The sequence below is a fragment of the Dipodomys spectabilis genome, unplaced genomic scaffold (assembly GCF_019054845.1).
Source record: "Dipodomys spectabilis isolate Male_0828 unplaced genomic scaffold, ASM1905484v1 ptg000215l, whole genome shotgun sequence".
Taxonomy (NCBI): domain Eukaryota; kingdom Metazoa; phylum Chordata; class Mammalia; order Rodentia; family Heteromyidae; genus Dipodomys; species Dipodomys spectabilis.
Genome location: NW_024870892.1, coordinates 1,557,103 through 1,572,244, shown reverse-complemented (window position 1 = coordinate 1,572,244; position 15,142 = coordinate 1,557,103). Strand labels below are relative to the sequence as shown.

Genomic DNA, 15,142 nt, shown 5'->3' with positions numbered 1-15,142 from the left:
ATTCCTTGTTTTATAGCTGCAGTGCTAGACTTGGATCACTACTATCACCACAGCATTTTACATGTGGCACTGTCCAATATAGTACCCACTAGCCATGGTTACTATGTAAACTTACACTTTAAAATACTACATACAACTAACATTCCAATCATCTGTTATACATGGATTTCAAGTCCTCAATGCCTACCAAGGCTGGTGCCTCCCTCCCCCAATGGACAGAAGAGACACTGAATGAACACTTTAAGCACTTGTGTGCTAAAAGGAAGTTCTATTTTAAAGCAAGAGCCTCGCCACTCTTATTTAAGCTCTTCCTTCTCTAATGACAGCCTTGTGCTTCTTAGACCTCACATCAGCAGCTGTGCTCTGATTATAACCCTACACTTAATACTCAATGGTGACTATAACTGTACAGACAGATAGCCAGACAGCAAGAAATATGAAGCAAACTTTCTTAGAGACTTCAGGAACAGAAATAAATTTGGTAGTTCTAGTGAACCATGTTTAACCCTTTTCAAATAGAAAAGTCTTTCAAAAATCAAATGAAAAATCATTCCACTTCCCAGAAAGCACTAACACAGAAAAGTTTGAGTATATTTTCATTGTATTTAGATTCTTTAAACTTAACCATGAGTCCAGGATTAAGAACTACTAATTTAAGTGGGTCACATTCCATTAACAGAATTTTTCTTTATGCAATAATTTTTTGAAAGTCACCCACTCTCCAAAATAAGGGGCTAGGATGTAGCTTTAGTGGTAAAGTGCTTACCTAGCAAGTACAACACAGTCTGGGTTTGATCACCAGTACCAAAAAAGAAACACCAAAAAAGAACCAAATTAATGAGATATTGTGAAACATCTTTTTATTTCTTTCAATAGGAATAAGGCCTCAGGAAGATTTACAAACCATTGCCACTGGGCTGTACATACCTGTATCCTTTCTTTGAGAGCCTTTGGGTAGAAGTCATAGCCATTTTTTATGCCAATATGATATTTGCCTGAAGGATTTGTCCAGCTTGTAGGTATCTACAGAGAAAAGGGAAATCATTCACTCACTCAATGTTTTCTAATACCAATGGTACACCCTGGGGTAGAAAGTAGTTTATAATTGTGCTTCATGGCTAACACTGAATAAGCTGATCCTCTATAAGAGAAATATGTTTAATATTCCAAGTTTTTACTTAACATCATTATTGCTTCATTTTTCACATCCATAAACAAAAGACTGCTCAGCCAAAAACCCTTCATTTACATAGTGCTTCAGTTTAAAAGTGTGTTCCAAAAAACACTACTTCATTAAACCACTAAGATTATTAGTATTTTTAAAATAATGCTGATACCTCATTTTACTTTTCACACTTGAAAATCTGTAAGTCCACCCTTTACTCTCTACCACACCACAGGGATAATGCAGGGATGCTGAAAATAAATAAACAGCTATCTTAAACATGATTATAGTAGCCACAATATAATCAAATGAATTAGTAAGACATGTATGTCTCTAACTACTATTTATCTTTCTTTCTTTCCTTCTTAAGAAACCAAAATAACAACTTTTTCTTCAATGCACCTCATATCATCATGTGTTACTGCACCAAGCAGTAAAAATCCTTGTAGGTTCCCCCTCCTCCAATTGACTTCAGACTCTGTAGCCTGGCACTTGCCAGTGCTCTTGAACACCATCTCCTCCAGCTGTCATTGCACCTACATGCGGTGCTAAATCTAGTCATGGGATTCAAGGTGACTGGGCTGGCCCTTTACATTTGTTGTTGTTGTTTTCTTAAAATATGTGAAGCTAAATAGTGATCATTTTAAAGTAGTTTCAACTTAAATGAACACAGTTAAAAATAAAGCACAGCGCTGTTCCCTTCCAAAATGTGTCTACAATTAGAATGGGATGGGGAACCACAAAGGACAAAGACATGAGAAGGTCACATTTTGAAGATTGCAAAATGGAAAAAAAAAAAAAGGAAATAAAACTGTTGGAGAAATACTTGGTTCTGGGACATTGGGGATTCTTATGGAAAAAGAAAATAGGGATCTTGTTTCAAACCAAGCATAAAATCTATTTGTCAAATTCTAGACCAAATATGAAGAGAAAAAGACTTTTAGAAATATAGAATATCTTCATAACCAATGAGCCAAAAAAGTCATAAGTTAAAAATCCTATTGAAAAGACAGATAATTTTTCAAGTAATTACTTCTAGGGGGTTGATAAGGGGCTTGAACTCTGGGCCTGGGTGCTGTTCCTGAGCACTTTTTTTTTTGTCGGTCGTGGGGCTTGAACTCTGGGCTTGGGCGCTGTCCCTGGGCTCTTCAGCTCCAGGCGAAAACTCTACTGCTTGAGCTACAGTGCCACTTCCGGTTTTCTAGTGGTTTTATTGGAGATAAGAGTCTCACAGACTTTCCTGCCCGGGCTGGCTTTGAACCGCGATCCTCAGATCTCAGCCTCCTGAGTAGTTAGGATTACAGGCGTGAGCCACCGGCGCCTGGCTCCTGAGCGTTTTTGCTCAGGCTTGTGTTCCATCACTCTGAGCCCAGCTCTACTTCTGGTTTTGGGTAGTTAATTGGGGATAGAGTCTCATAGACTTTCCTGCCTGGGCTGGCTTTGAACTGTGATCCTTAGATCTCAGTCTCCTGAGTACCTTGGATTCCAGGTATGAGCCACCAGTACCCAGCTTCAACTAAGTTTAGAACTTGATTCATCAAGCTAAATTATGTGAAAAGTAAAATGTAGACTGAGAGAACACATATACATGCGATATGTATAGCAATACCACAGCAATAATGCACGCCTGAGGTTCAAGATTCAAGCCCACGATAATGGCACAAAAGAAAACAGGCAACACACATATATACATACATACAACTACACATAACTGAAGCTAAGAGCAAAGACAAAGAATATTACCATTATCCCAGAAACTTCTTGCCTTCTCTCAGATTACAAGCAATTTAAACTTTCATGGTAATAATTTCTTTCCTTTGCAGTCTTACTACTTACTTAAAATTTAGTTATAACTAGTTTTGAACTTTATGTAATGACTTCATTTCTGTATAATTTTATAGTCTCATTTATCTTTCCTTTGTAGTGCCTGGAGGATTTGAAATTCTTTGATATTTATAACATTTGCCCACAACATGTAGCAAGAATGTGTTCACTTTCAGGGCTGTGATGCCATGGCTTGTTTGTATACAGAACATTCTACCCATTCTACTGTAATGTCTAGCTTGAGACTGTCACTAGCAATTCTTTAGAAAGCTTTCTTATACACATTTGTTATGCATGTATGTAAGTCACAGAGACACAACTTCATGCCAAGCTTCACCCTTGATATTTTCAGATTTTTAATTGTTTTAAACATGCTGAAGAAATACATCAAGTTGGAAAAACATGTATTTATTAATCTTATCAAAGGTTTTCGCCTTTCTTAATGAGAATATATAGACATTATCCATGTAATTTTACCTTTGAGCATTAATGACATCAGTTCATATGGTTTATTCTAAACAGGCTACTAGAGCGATCTAAAAATAAATGACTTAAGAATAATACCTGATACGTTCTAAATCTGACTTACTAGGAATGCTGTTTCCTAAAGTAGTATAATTCATTCCAATCTAATTCTTTTTTTTTGTCAGTTCTGGGAACTCTGGGCTTGGGCACTGTCCCTCAGCTCTTCAGCTCAAGGCTAGTGCTCTACCTCTTGAGCTACAGCGCCACTTCTGGCTTTTTGTTTATGTGGTGCTGAGGAATCGAACCCAGGGCCTCATGCGTGCAAGGCAAGCAATCTACCACTGAGCCAACCTCCCAGCCCCCAATCTAATTCTTTTTATTAGCTTAAAAAAGACTAAGAAATTATAATCAATTTTTTCCATTCTCCACACTCACTTAGCTAATATCTCATAACTACTCTTGTGCTTGTTTTATAATTATTTTTGGTGATAGTTGTTTATTTCTCTCCTTTTTTCTTTGTCGGTCGTGGGGCTTGAACTCTGGGCTTGGGTGCTGTCCTTGTGCTCTTCAGCTCAAGGCGAGCACTCTACCACTTACTTGATCCACAGCACCACTTCCTATAATTATTTTTTATGTTTAGTTTATTCAAGTCTTTCTAGCAAGGACACAGAATAAAGGCCAAATATTTAAATCTATAGTTATTATGGCATAAATATTCTTTCCAGTCAAGTGAACTGATAAAACTATAAAGGGATAGGAAATGATGAGGTCAAACTATAGGGGATCACTTTCTCCACTATTTAAAACTTAAAAGTGGAATTTGTCAATCTCATGAAAAAGTAACTCCAGCTCTAGGTGTTTTATCTAATAACAAAGCAAACAGCTTCTTCTACCATGGTCCTAATGATCCACGTCTTGTAGTATTATGAGATTCTCTCCCCTCAAACGTATACTGGAATTATTGACTTACTCTGAATGAACAGAATTTAGTGAAGTGATAGATATCACTTTCAGAATTACTTAATAAAGGACTGGGCTCTTACTTGCCCTAAGAGAAGATAGCTGCCATGCTTTATAAAGTACCATGGTAGAGAGGCCAAGAAATGCCTAAACCCTTCCAATAAGCTTGCTAACAGCTACACACACATACATACGCACACATGGGTGTGTTAAGCCTCGCTGCAGCCAATGATATGCAAGTTTCTCAGAGAACAACAACTGGAGGTTATCCAGCTTAGTCACACCTGGATTCCCAAATCACAGAAATTTCTTTTTTGGGGGGTCCAATTGTGGGGCCTGAACTCGGGGCCTGGGCGCTGTCCCTCAGCTCTTCAGCTCAAGGCTAGCACTCTACCACTTGAGCCACAGTGCCACTTCCGGCTTTTTTCTTTTTGCTTATGTGGTGCTGAGGAATCAAACCCAGGGCCTTGAGCATACAAGACAAGCGCTCTACCACTGAGCCACCTTTCCAGCCCAACAGCACAGAAATAAAAAAAAATAAAATAAATAAGAAGCTAACACTAACCTTAAGCACTCTTCCTGAAAGACCAACAATTTCACCATCTTTTGGTTCCACTTCTGTAGCAGTATTCACGTCACCACTTCCTGTTGTATCAATGATATCAATGATTTTTGGTTTTCCATCAGTTGTAACCTAAAAATTGAAACAATATGAATTACAGTTTTTAACCTTTAAAGAAAGCAATGCAGCTGGGCGCCAGTGGCTCACGCCTGTAATCCTAGCTACTAAGGAGGCTGAGATCGGAGGATCATGGTTGAAAGCCAGCCTGGGCAGGAAAGTCCGTGAGACACTTATCTTCAATAAACCACTCAGAAAACCAGAAGTGGCGCTGTGGCTCAAGTGGTAGAGTGCTCACCTTGAGCTGAAGAGCGCAGGGACAAGGCTCAAGACCAGAGGTTAAGCCCCACGACCGACCAAAAAAAAAAAAAAAGAAAGCAATGCAAACCTATGTACATGTACACATGTATAAAATTTCCCACAAAAAATTTTTCTTTAGGTGATTTGGTATTTCAACACCCTAAATTTAGATGCTGGGGACACAGCAGTGATCAGTACATGATTATCTCTGATCTCACAGATCATATAGTGAGGAAGCAATCAATAAACTAATAGGCTACAGATAGAATAATAATAATAAAAAAAAAGAGCATGAGGTTCATGTGCTTTTAATTGTAGCTTGGCTGGCCAGGGGGAGGGTCTTACTAGTAAGAAAAATCTGAGAAGAGATCTGAAGGAGATGAGTGTTGGGCTGGATAAGTACAAAACTTTAAAGGAAAGAATGCTTTTAGGATTGAAATGCCACACTAGCACTTCAAATTTATCATCTACCAAGTTCAATGTAACATGGGCCCAAATCTGTTTTTCTCCAAGCTTTGCCTTCTCAGTAATCACCACATAACTCTGCTTAAGCCAGAAACTAAAAAGATTTTTTTATCGGGCTGAGAAGGTGGCTCAGTGGTAAAGCGCTTGCCTTGCATGCACAAGGCCCTGGGTTTGATTCCTCAGCACCACATAAGCAAAAAGCCGGAAGTAGTGCTGTGGCTCAAAGTGGTAGAGGGCTAGCCTTGAGCCGAAGAGCTGAGGGACAGCGCCCAGGCCCAGAGTTCAGGCCCCATGACCGGACCCCCCCCCCAAAAAAAATTCTTTTATCATTTTCTACTATTTCTACTAATTCTCATTATTACTATTATGACTTGTGCCACATACTGTCAGGAAGACCAATTAATTCTTTCTTTAAAATAGTTTAAATCTGGAAGTAGCGCTGTGGCTCAAGTGGTAGAGCACTAGCCTTGAGCTAAAGATCTAGGGAAAGGGCCCAAGCCCAGACTTCAAGCCCCATGACCGACCAAAAAAAAAAAAAAATTAAATCCATCATATCATCTCTGATTTTTCACTACCCATTACCCTAATTCTCAATACCTCTTGTGTCTCTTGTCTTTGCCTTCATATGTAGATCACTTCCTTAGCATCCTTTTCCACTGTTGGCCCCCACCAAGTTCCATAGTAAAAACAAGCTCTCCATGGATTCACGGAGCCCCCAGAATATAGAAACTGTGCACCACTGACTGTTGCCACTCGTCACTGGTGACTGCTAACCACTGTTGCCTCTCCCAACTCCTGCAATGTAACAACCATTTCCCTGACTCATCACTTTTTCACAAGGACTGTTGTGCCTGAAATTCTCTAGCCCTGCAGTGGTTCAAAGATTCAATGCAATCTTTTGGTTTTCTAGTGAAATGTCCTTCAGGAGCTACCCCTCCTGCTCTATGATTGCCATCTGTACCTTGAATTCGTTCGCACTTCGTGTCCTCCACAGAACTTAAGTCACTTTAATTATCGTTTCTCCTATCAGAGAATAAGCTCCATAGGGGCAACAACTCTTTTATTCACCAACCAATACCCAATTCCCAACAGCGCCTGTTTAGCACTCAAAAAGCCTTTAATTACTGTTAAAACACTACTTATTAACATTTATATAGTTTTTGCAAGGTATAGTTTCTTGCTAGCCACAATGTTTATCTGTACCACAAGCCTGTATAGGAAACAGCTGCACTATATATTCATGAGAAAATTCCAGACACTTTCTGGAATAGCTTTGCAAAAGCTATTTGGTGAATTTAAAATGTGTATTAAGCTAGATTCTGGTAGCTCACACTTGTAATCCTAGCTACTCAGAAGGCTGAGATCTGAGGATTGCAGTTCAAAGCCAGCCCAGGTGGGAAAGTTTATGAGACTTTTTTTTTCCTCCTGCTGGGTCGTGGGCCTTAACTCAGGGACTGGGCCTTGTCCCTGAGCTTTATTGCTCAAAGCTAGCAGCTGTACAACTTTGAGCCACAGTGCCACTTCTGATTTTCTGGTGGTTAATTGGAGAAAAAAATCTCATGGACTTTTCTGTTCTCAGATCTCAGCCTCTTGAGTAGCTAACATCACAAGTGTGAGCCACCAGCACCTCGCTCCATGAGACAGACTCCAATAAACTACTTAGAAAAAAGCTGGAAGTGGTGTGATAGCTCAACTGGTAGAGCGCTAGCCTTGAGCAAAAAACTCAGGCCTGGAGTACAAGCCCCTAGCAACAACAACCACAACAAAACCCAAACACCACAACCACCAACACCACCAGCAACAACAAAACTAGAAATACAAATAAAAAATGTAACAAAATAGAAACAAGAAGAAGTCAGTGCTACACATTAAAACTAGCTAGATAATGCATTATCAGTATTTTCAAAGATGCAATTTTAAAAATACACAATACTATTTCTTCATCTTTAAGAAGGGAACCATCTCTATGACTTAAAATCAATAACAAGAGATCACAAATAGGTCAGAGTCCTCTCATCAGAAACCTCATTATGAGCATAGGAGCAAAAGAAAGAAGCCTAATGGGATTTAGTGGCTTATTTACCATCTACTAAGTCAAGTATATCTTGCTCCTTCTATGTTCCCATCTTCCCTACTCTCTCCCCACTGCTTCCTCCCTCCTCTTCTCTCCTTGCTTCCCTTGCATCATAAACATACACATTTTCATTAAAAATTCTTGTATGTGCAGTTTTCTCACCCATTTTTTATTTTTATTTAAATTTTTTTTATTTTTTTAATTTTTTGTGGGGCTTGAATTCTGGGCTTGGGTGCTGTCCCTGAGTTCTTCAGCTCAAGGCGAGTGCTCTACCACTTTGAGCCACAGCACCACTTCCAGTTTTCTACTGGTTTATTGGAGATGAGAGTCTTATGGACTTTCCTGCCTGGGTTGGCTTTGAACTGTGATCCTCAGATCTCAGCCTCCTGAGTAGCTAAGATTACAGGCATAAGCCACAGGTGCCTGGCTTACCTTTTTTTTTAAATTTTAAAGTGAAAAAAAACGACATCACTTAAGAAAAGACAACAGTTTTTAACGCTAGAATTAAAAAAAAAGAAAGAAAGAAAGAAAAAAAGCCATGAGAATTTTGCAATGGACCTGTAGAAGTGAAGCTGGAGGCTCATGCTTATGATCCTCGCTACTCATGAGGCTGAGATCTGAGGATCATGGTTCAAAGCCAGCCCAGGCAGGAAAGTCTGTGAGACTGTTATATTAAATTAATCACCAGAAAACTGGAAGTGGCACTGTGGCTCAAAGAGATAGACTGCTAGGCTTGAGCAGAAAAAGCTCAGAGTCAGTGCCCAGGCCCCGAGTTTACATCCCACAACTAACAAAAAAAAGCAAAAAAAAAAAAAAAAAAAAGAAAGAAGAAGAAATTGAACTACAAACATTGGAACTAAGTCCTCCCTCCATCTCTGAGGAGGGAAAGGTGCCCAGTAGGTGAGTGACCAAAAGCCTGGACAGAGAAATTATAGACAGAGCTCAGGTAATATGCTCTGTCCTGTATGGAAGACTGAAAAATGCTTACTAGCCAGATGAAAGAAATTACCCAAAAGTTTTCCCCCAAATGTCAAAAATCTCAGTTACTGGGGCTGGGAAGGTGGCTCAGTGGTAGAGTGCTTGCCTTGCATGCATGAGGCCCTGGGATCGATTCCTCAGCACCACATAAGCAAAAAGAAAAAAGCCAGAAGTGGCTCTGTGGCTCAAGTGGTAGAGCGCTAGCCTTGAGCTGAAGAGCTGAGGGACAGCGCCCAGGCCCAGAGTTCAGGCCGCACGACCTGACACCCCCCCCCCCCCCCAAAAAAAAATCACAGTTACTTTATACCTCCAATATAACCATTATACCGAGGGAACTGATGAGGTTTGGGAGCCGCTCACTGAGGCATTTGTAGAAAGGAGTCAAACAAGAGGGCAAAAGAAGAAAAACATTCCAAGCAAAACCAAGTGAATGTGTAAGTATTTACCTGAGATAAATGTGCTCTCGTGCAAGAACATTTTCTTATTCTGAGAATATATGCTAAATGGATAAGAGGATCTTTGCTTTCAGAAAGTTTACCATCATTTGAGAAGATAGACAAGTAGAGAAAATAACACAATAATAAAGGTTAAGGACAGCATATAAGAAAGAATCCAAGAACATAAAACCTAGCTTTCAAAAACGTGAAAGAGCTAACTGAAAGAGCTAACAAAAATTAAAAGCAGGCTGGCGCCAGTGACTCATACCTATAATCCTAGCTCCTCAGAAGGCTGAGATCTGGATGCTCATGGTTTAAAGTCAGCACTGGCAAAAATGTCTGAGAGCTACTCACTTCTATTAACCAGCAAAAAGCAGAATGGAAGCCTGGCTCAAGTAGTATTGTGATAACCATGAGCAAGAAGGCTGAGTGAGCTTGAGACTATGAGTCCAAGCCCCAGTACCAAACAAGCAAGTAACATTAGTAACCAATTATATTATACAATTACTTCTTTTTTCCTCAAATACTTTTTTCCCATAAGAAAATCAGAAGCCTGTATTATGCACAAATATTACACATATACTTTTCCTTAGCAAAAAATTGATCATTATCAGATTATATATAAATTATGATATATGCTTTCAAAGAATTTTAACTTAACCAGGAAAATGGAACGTAAATAGAAATGCAAACTATTTTAAAGAGGATATGAACAAAAAAGAGGGAAAACCCCTAAATGTGTCTTAGTAGGAAATAAGCCTTATTAATCTTGAAGTCACAGACCCTCACGAAATGGCTAGTACATACAAACAAGTATCTACTGGGAGGCTGAATTCAAGCAGTGATTTCCTAAAAGGTGATGACGTCAAGACACAGTTGAGTCCTAAAGGCATTAGGCAGGAGTTTACTGGCAATGTGAGAAGGCTTGCAGGCAGATTAAACTCCACAAGCAGTGGCATGTGGGTAAGTGAAGAGTAAAGGGCGGCAGCTAGCAGGCTGCAGACAGATGAAATGGTGGGAACTTCTAGCCACATGAGACTCGAGTTGGATGCTAAGGGGTCTTAGAATATAGCAAGACGCAATTTTTTATAAATATTTAATCAAAAGCAATTGGGATTTCAAAATGGTTTTGATCAAAATTGTAATACAAGGTTTCTTTGTAACAGGAGTTTGTAATACAAGTGTGACAATGTGAAGCAAGGATCAAAGAGAAGTAAGATTAGTCTGGTCTAGTCCACGTTCCATCTTGTCTGTGAAATCCAACTGGTCAGGCCTCCCCCTTCAGCCCTTCTCTCATCTCTGTAACAGTCCCCACAACACAAAGCTTCACACTGAACAACTGAAACGTTAGGCCTCTGGAAGAATCTTCAAGTTTGTGCTGAAAACATTTAATCACTACTCATTTGTTACTCATTTATTTAATCACTACTACTATTTAATAACTACTTATCTAGTGCTATCACCTACTTCTTGACATACCCAGAAGCCAGCTATCACAAAAGAGAACTTGGCCAAGGAAGTCACCAAAGAAGGAGACAACCATACTTCTTCCAAGTTTGTACTGTGTCTCCAGGTCTTGATTTAAGACTTGCTTGCCAAATGATGGATTCCACCTCTTCTTCCTGTCTTAGTCTTCCTTCCTTTTTTAATTTTTACCCACTTTATCTTAGGGAGGTATACACAAATTACTATTCATGTTTGAAAGCCATCTTAATGAATTTCTTTCAACTACCCCTATTTGGTCAATATCTCAATTAAAGTTTCCATTTGATTTCAAATATATTTTACAGCTTGAACATTTATAGTATTACGGGTAAATAGCTAACACATTTTCCATTTATGTGTTAATCAAAGACAAGCATTCAATTCTTCCTTAGTAGTGTTTATTGTTTTTAAAATGGTATTTAGTACTTTCCTTGAGCACTTAAGTGCTCTAGGTCACATGTAATTAATTTTTGTAACAACACTGTGAGGGGTGAAAATGATTACTTCACAGACAGTAACAGAAATATTGGACAGGCAGACTACTGAGCAAAATTTCTCCAAACTCCTGATTGCTGATCTTCATTATCCTGACAAAGGAATCATTGAGCCTCTTACCCAGCTATTCGTCACCCACTTAGCCCTACAGAAAGTAAACACACAGTGCACAAAGGGAGGCATAACCACTCTACACTAAAGCCTCAATGAGGTGATGCTGTCACTGTTCTAAGTCTCAGGAGTTTTTTTAACACAGTAATTATAGTTACCAGGAGGCAGCTCATTACAGTTCCTCTTCTAATTCAGATGCTGCCAAGCAAGACATCACAAGTATGCCATTCTTCCCTAAAGAAAATCCACACCAGGAAGCAAGATTCCTGGAGGGTTTGTATAGGTAAGTAGTGGCCAGATTGACTTCATGTTTTTCTTTTTTAAATTAATTTTTTTGTTATCTTTCAGCAGTTGTACAATGGGCGTTTCGATTCAGCATGTCTATACAACATAACTTGATCATTCTTCCATCAGTCTTCTCCATCTTTCTAATCCTGTTCATACCCTCAAATTGCCTGGGTCCATTTTCACATTTGTACATTGAATATCATGACTGCATTCACCCCTTTGTATTACCTACTGTCCTCAAAACTGCCACCTCACTTATCAGAGAGGAGTGAAGAACCCAGAGGGGAGGAGAAAGAGAATGATTAAGTACCAGGGCTTAGCAGGGAAAGGGGGCCAAGGAAACAGATAAAGTGAACAGATAAAAAAAGTGACCTATGGCCAGCAGGATAAGCTAAGGTAGACTTTGGGAGACAGATCCCGACCAAGTTTATTTTTTGCTTGCTGGTACATTTCAGTAAAATGTGAAGTTTACAAAAGTTAAAGTTTAAAGACAGAATGTTAATAAGGACATTTAAGTTAAAAAAAAAAAAAAACAAACTACTGGGCTGGGAAGGTGGCTCAGTGGTAGAGCGCTTGCCTTGCAATGCATGAGACCCTGGGTTCGATTCCCCAGCACCACATAAGCAAAAAGAAAAGCTGGAAGTGGTGCTGTGGCTCAAGTGGTAGAGCGCTAGCCTTGAGCTGAAGAGCTGAGGGACAGCACCCAGGCCCAGAGTTCAGGCCCCACAACTGGACCCCCCCCCCCCCCCAAAAAAAAACAAAAAAAATCCTACTTCTCAGTTTGGCACCCTGGGACTAAAGGTTTTTAAACTGCCTACGGCAAAACTAAACATTTTAAACTGCATAGAAAAGTAGATTCTCTTGGTGTTTTGAGGTTTGGGACGAATACAGGAATATTTTTCATAAGGCCTGAACAGTTCGTCCGAAATGAAGGAAATTTGACTTCTTCTGTAAAAGACGAAGCTGCGAGCTTCAACGACCTCTAAGCAAATACACTCACCGATCGCTTAAAAATAGAATACACAAAACTATCTATCGGAAGGGGGCACTTCCGGAAGAGGACCGAGTTAACTTCTACAAAGCCGGCCTCGGCGCTGAGAGATTAAAAAAAAAAAGGACTATTCTTTCCAAAACCGAATCCCCCGAACCACGGCAAGAACAACTCTGTCATGTCTTTGGCTCCCATCTATTTTCTTCTCCCCACTATTACTACTGCTGCTGCTGCTACAGCTGCTGCTGCCCCCCCCCCCACGATTAAAAACGAACATTTCCGTCTTTAAATCCTCAAGCCAGGCTCAGGGTGCCGGAGACACTTGGGAGAGAACCCCCCCAAGAGGAGGTGGCGTGCTGGGAAGGACCCCGGGGAGATGCCCGGCCTTGACATCTCCCGGGGAAGACGGGGAGCCCTGCGGCCCGGCCTCCCCCGCCACCATCCGCCGCAGGCACTGCGCTTTTGTCCGGGGCGGGGACCCCCACCCCCGCACCCCCTCCCGCCCGACTCTGCCCACCCCGGCCCCGGCCCGGCCCTCAGGGCTGGCTGAGGCCTGGCGGGCCGGGGACGGCGGTCCCGCCTGGTCCCTCACAGCCCGCGCCGGGGCCCTCGGGGCGGCCTCACCTGCATGCCGGGGGCCCCGGGGTCGACCCCCGTGTCCAGCACGGCGATGAGCACTCCCCGCCCGTCATACTCCGGGTAACGGCAGAGGAACGAGGCGGCTCCGGTCTCTTTCTTCGGCAGGAGACCGTGGAAAGGGAAGGGCTCCTCGGTCGTGGCGGTGGCCATGGGCGCCGGCGGGAGGACGACGAGGAAGAGGCAAACCGCCAGGCCGCGCGCGACGAGCAGCGCGAGGACACCCAGGCGACCGAGGCCGGCGGAGCGGGCGAGGGGCGGGGCCTGTCGGCCGACAGCCAATCAAAGCCCGCCAGGCCGAGACGACCAATTACGCCTCGCTACGTAACCTAACGGCGCCGCTCTGGGTAGCCGAGTGCCTGAGTTGTCCTGGCTGCAGAGAAGGGGGCGGAGCCTCGGTGCGTTGTTGATGTTGTTGTTGTTGTTGTTGTTGTCGTTGTCGTTGGGCCTGGTTCTCGAACCTGGGGACTTGAGAGAGAGAGAGAGAGAGAGAGAGAGACACCCACGGTTGGGGATTTTTGAGGATTTGGGGATTTTGGCCTTGATGCATAGGGTCCTGCCGTCCTAGACGGAGCGCCGCCCGCCGGGAGAGGCGGGGATCTCGGGCCTGGAGGACGAAGGTCTCAACTTGACGTGGTGGCCGAAAGTTTCGGGGCCCCGCTGGTGTCGCGAGGGCCGCAGCCCGGGGCGCGGGCCGGGCACGGGGGCAGGCGCGCTTCTCTGCGCCTCCGGAGCCGCGGATCGCGGCCCAGTCTCCAGCACTCGTTTCTGTGAAAGAGACGGGTCTTGGGTTTGGTGGCGAAGGTTCCTCGTGCTGGGCCTGGTCGCGCGTGGCGGCGTGGCGAGGGCAGCGCGGCAAGCAGTGGGGTGTCGGCCGTTCTGTTGTCTGTGTGGCCGGTAACAAAACCCGAGAAGGAAATGGGTCCCTGCTATCTTAAGTGCTTGCCCTTGGCCTCCAGGATTGCTGAAAAACATTATCTCCCCTGCACACCACCCCCCTATCCGCACCCCTAAATTGAAGTTCCTGATTGCGCCTTATGGCCGGCGGGGCGACTCTCCATACAATCAGGGAGACATAATCTGCAGTTTTTCAGATTCAGGTTCACAGTAAGAACCATCTGTCGCTGCACTTGAGAGATCTGGCGGCCCATTTCAGGGCAATCAAGGCTTTTTTTCATGTGCCAGATACCCCTGTGGCAATCTGACCTGGCCTCTGGGCAGCACTATTTTTAAAAGCACCTCATGAAACCTATAGGATGATAAGGGATATTAATTGTAAAAGGCACTTTTCAAGAATTCTGTTTCAGTAGCTTTACATAGATGTGTGTGTGTGTGTGTGTGTGTGTATGTGTGTGTGATTGCAGGTGTGCTTTCTGCATTAACAGGAGCTAGTACCACGTTTAATTCATACCACAATTTCAAAGTAGTAAAGCAAGCATAAATGGCACTTGGGCATATTTATCTGTAACAACTGTACACTTAAACTGAATTTTACTGATGAAAGAGTAAACTGCAATACCACCCTCTGGTTATTGTGCACATCTATGATTACAGGAAATATTCAATTAAGAGGTTAAAATACAGATGCTTTTTAAACCCCTTGTATTCTATTTAGGGACTCCCAAGTTAAGAATGACTGGTAAAGAGAATGCCTATATGTGCCAGTTTCCAAACAAGATTTAGGAGACCATGAATTCTCAGTAACTGCCCTATGAGCTATGCAGTAGTTCCAGCTATTTTCTTGATCATTTACTTATTCCATAAGATCAGAGAAGCGTATTCTCTTTAGTGGAGAGTAAAAGAGAAAAGCTAATTATTTTCCTTTTTATTTCCCATTGTTGGCCATAAT

At 42.2% G+C, this 15,142-nt stretch overlaps 1 protein-coding gene across 3 annotated transcripts in view; it reads right to left on the bottom strand.

The window, feature by feature from the left end:
• Tpp2 (tripeptidyl peptidase 2) overlaps positions 1-13,529 on the bottom strand; it is a 63,163-nt gene extending 49,634 nt beyond the window's left edge. For all 3 annotated transcript variants that reach the window (XM_042697058.1, XM_042697059.1, XM_042697060.1), the window contains exons 1-3: positions 13,282-13,529; positions 4,980-5,108; positions 928-1,023 (exon numbers count right to left, since the gene is read on the bottom strand). In XM_042697058.1, the coding sequence (XP_042552992.1) occupies positions 928-1,023; positions 4,980-5,108; positions 13,282-13,446 (390 nt within the window). In that variant the 5' untranslated portion in view covers positions 13,447-13,529. The remainder of the gene's footprint in view (positions 1-927; positions 1,024-4,979; positions 5,109-13,281) is intronic.
• Positions 13,530-15,142: the final 1,613 nt, after the last annotated feature.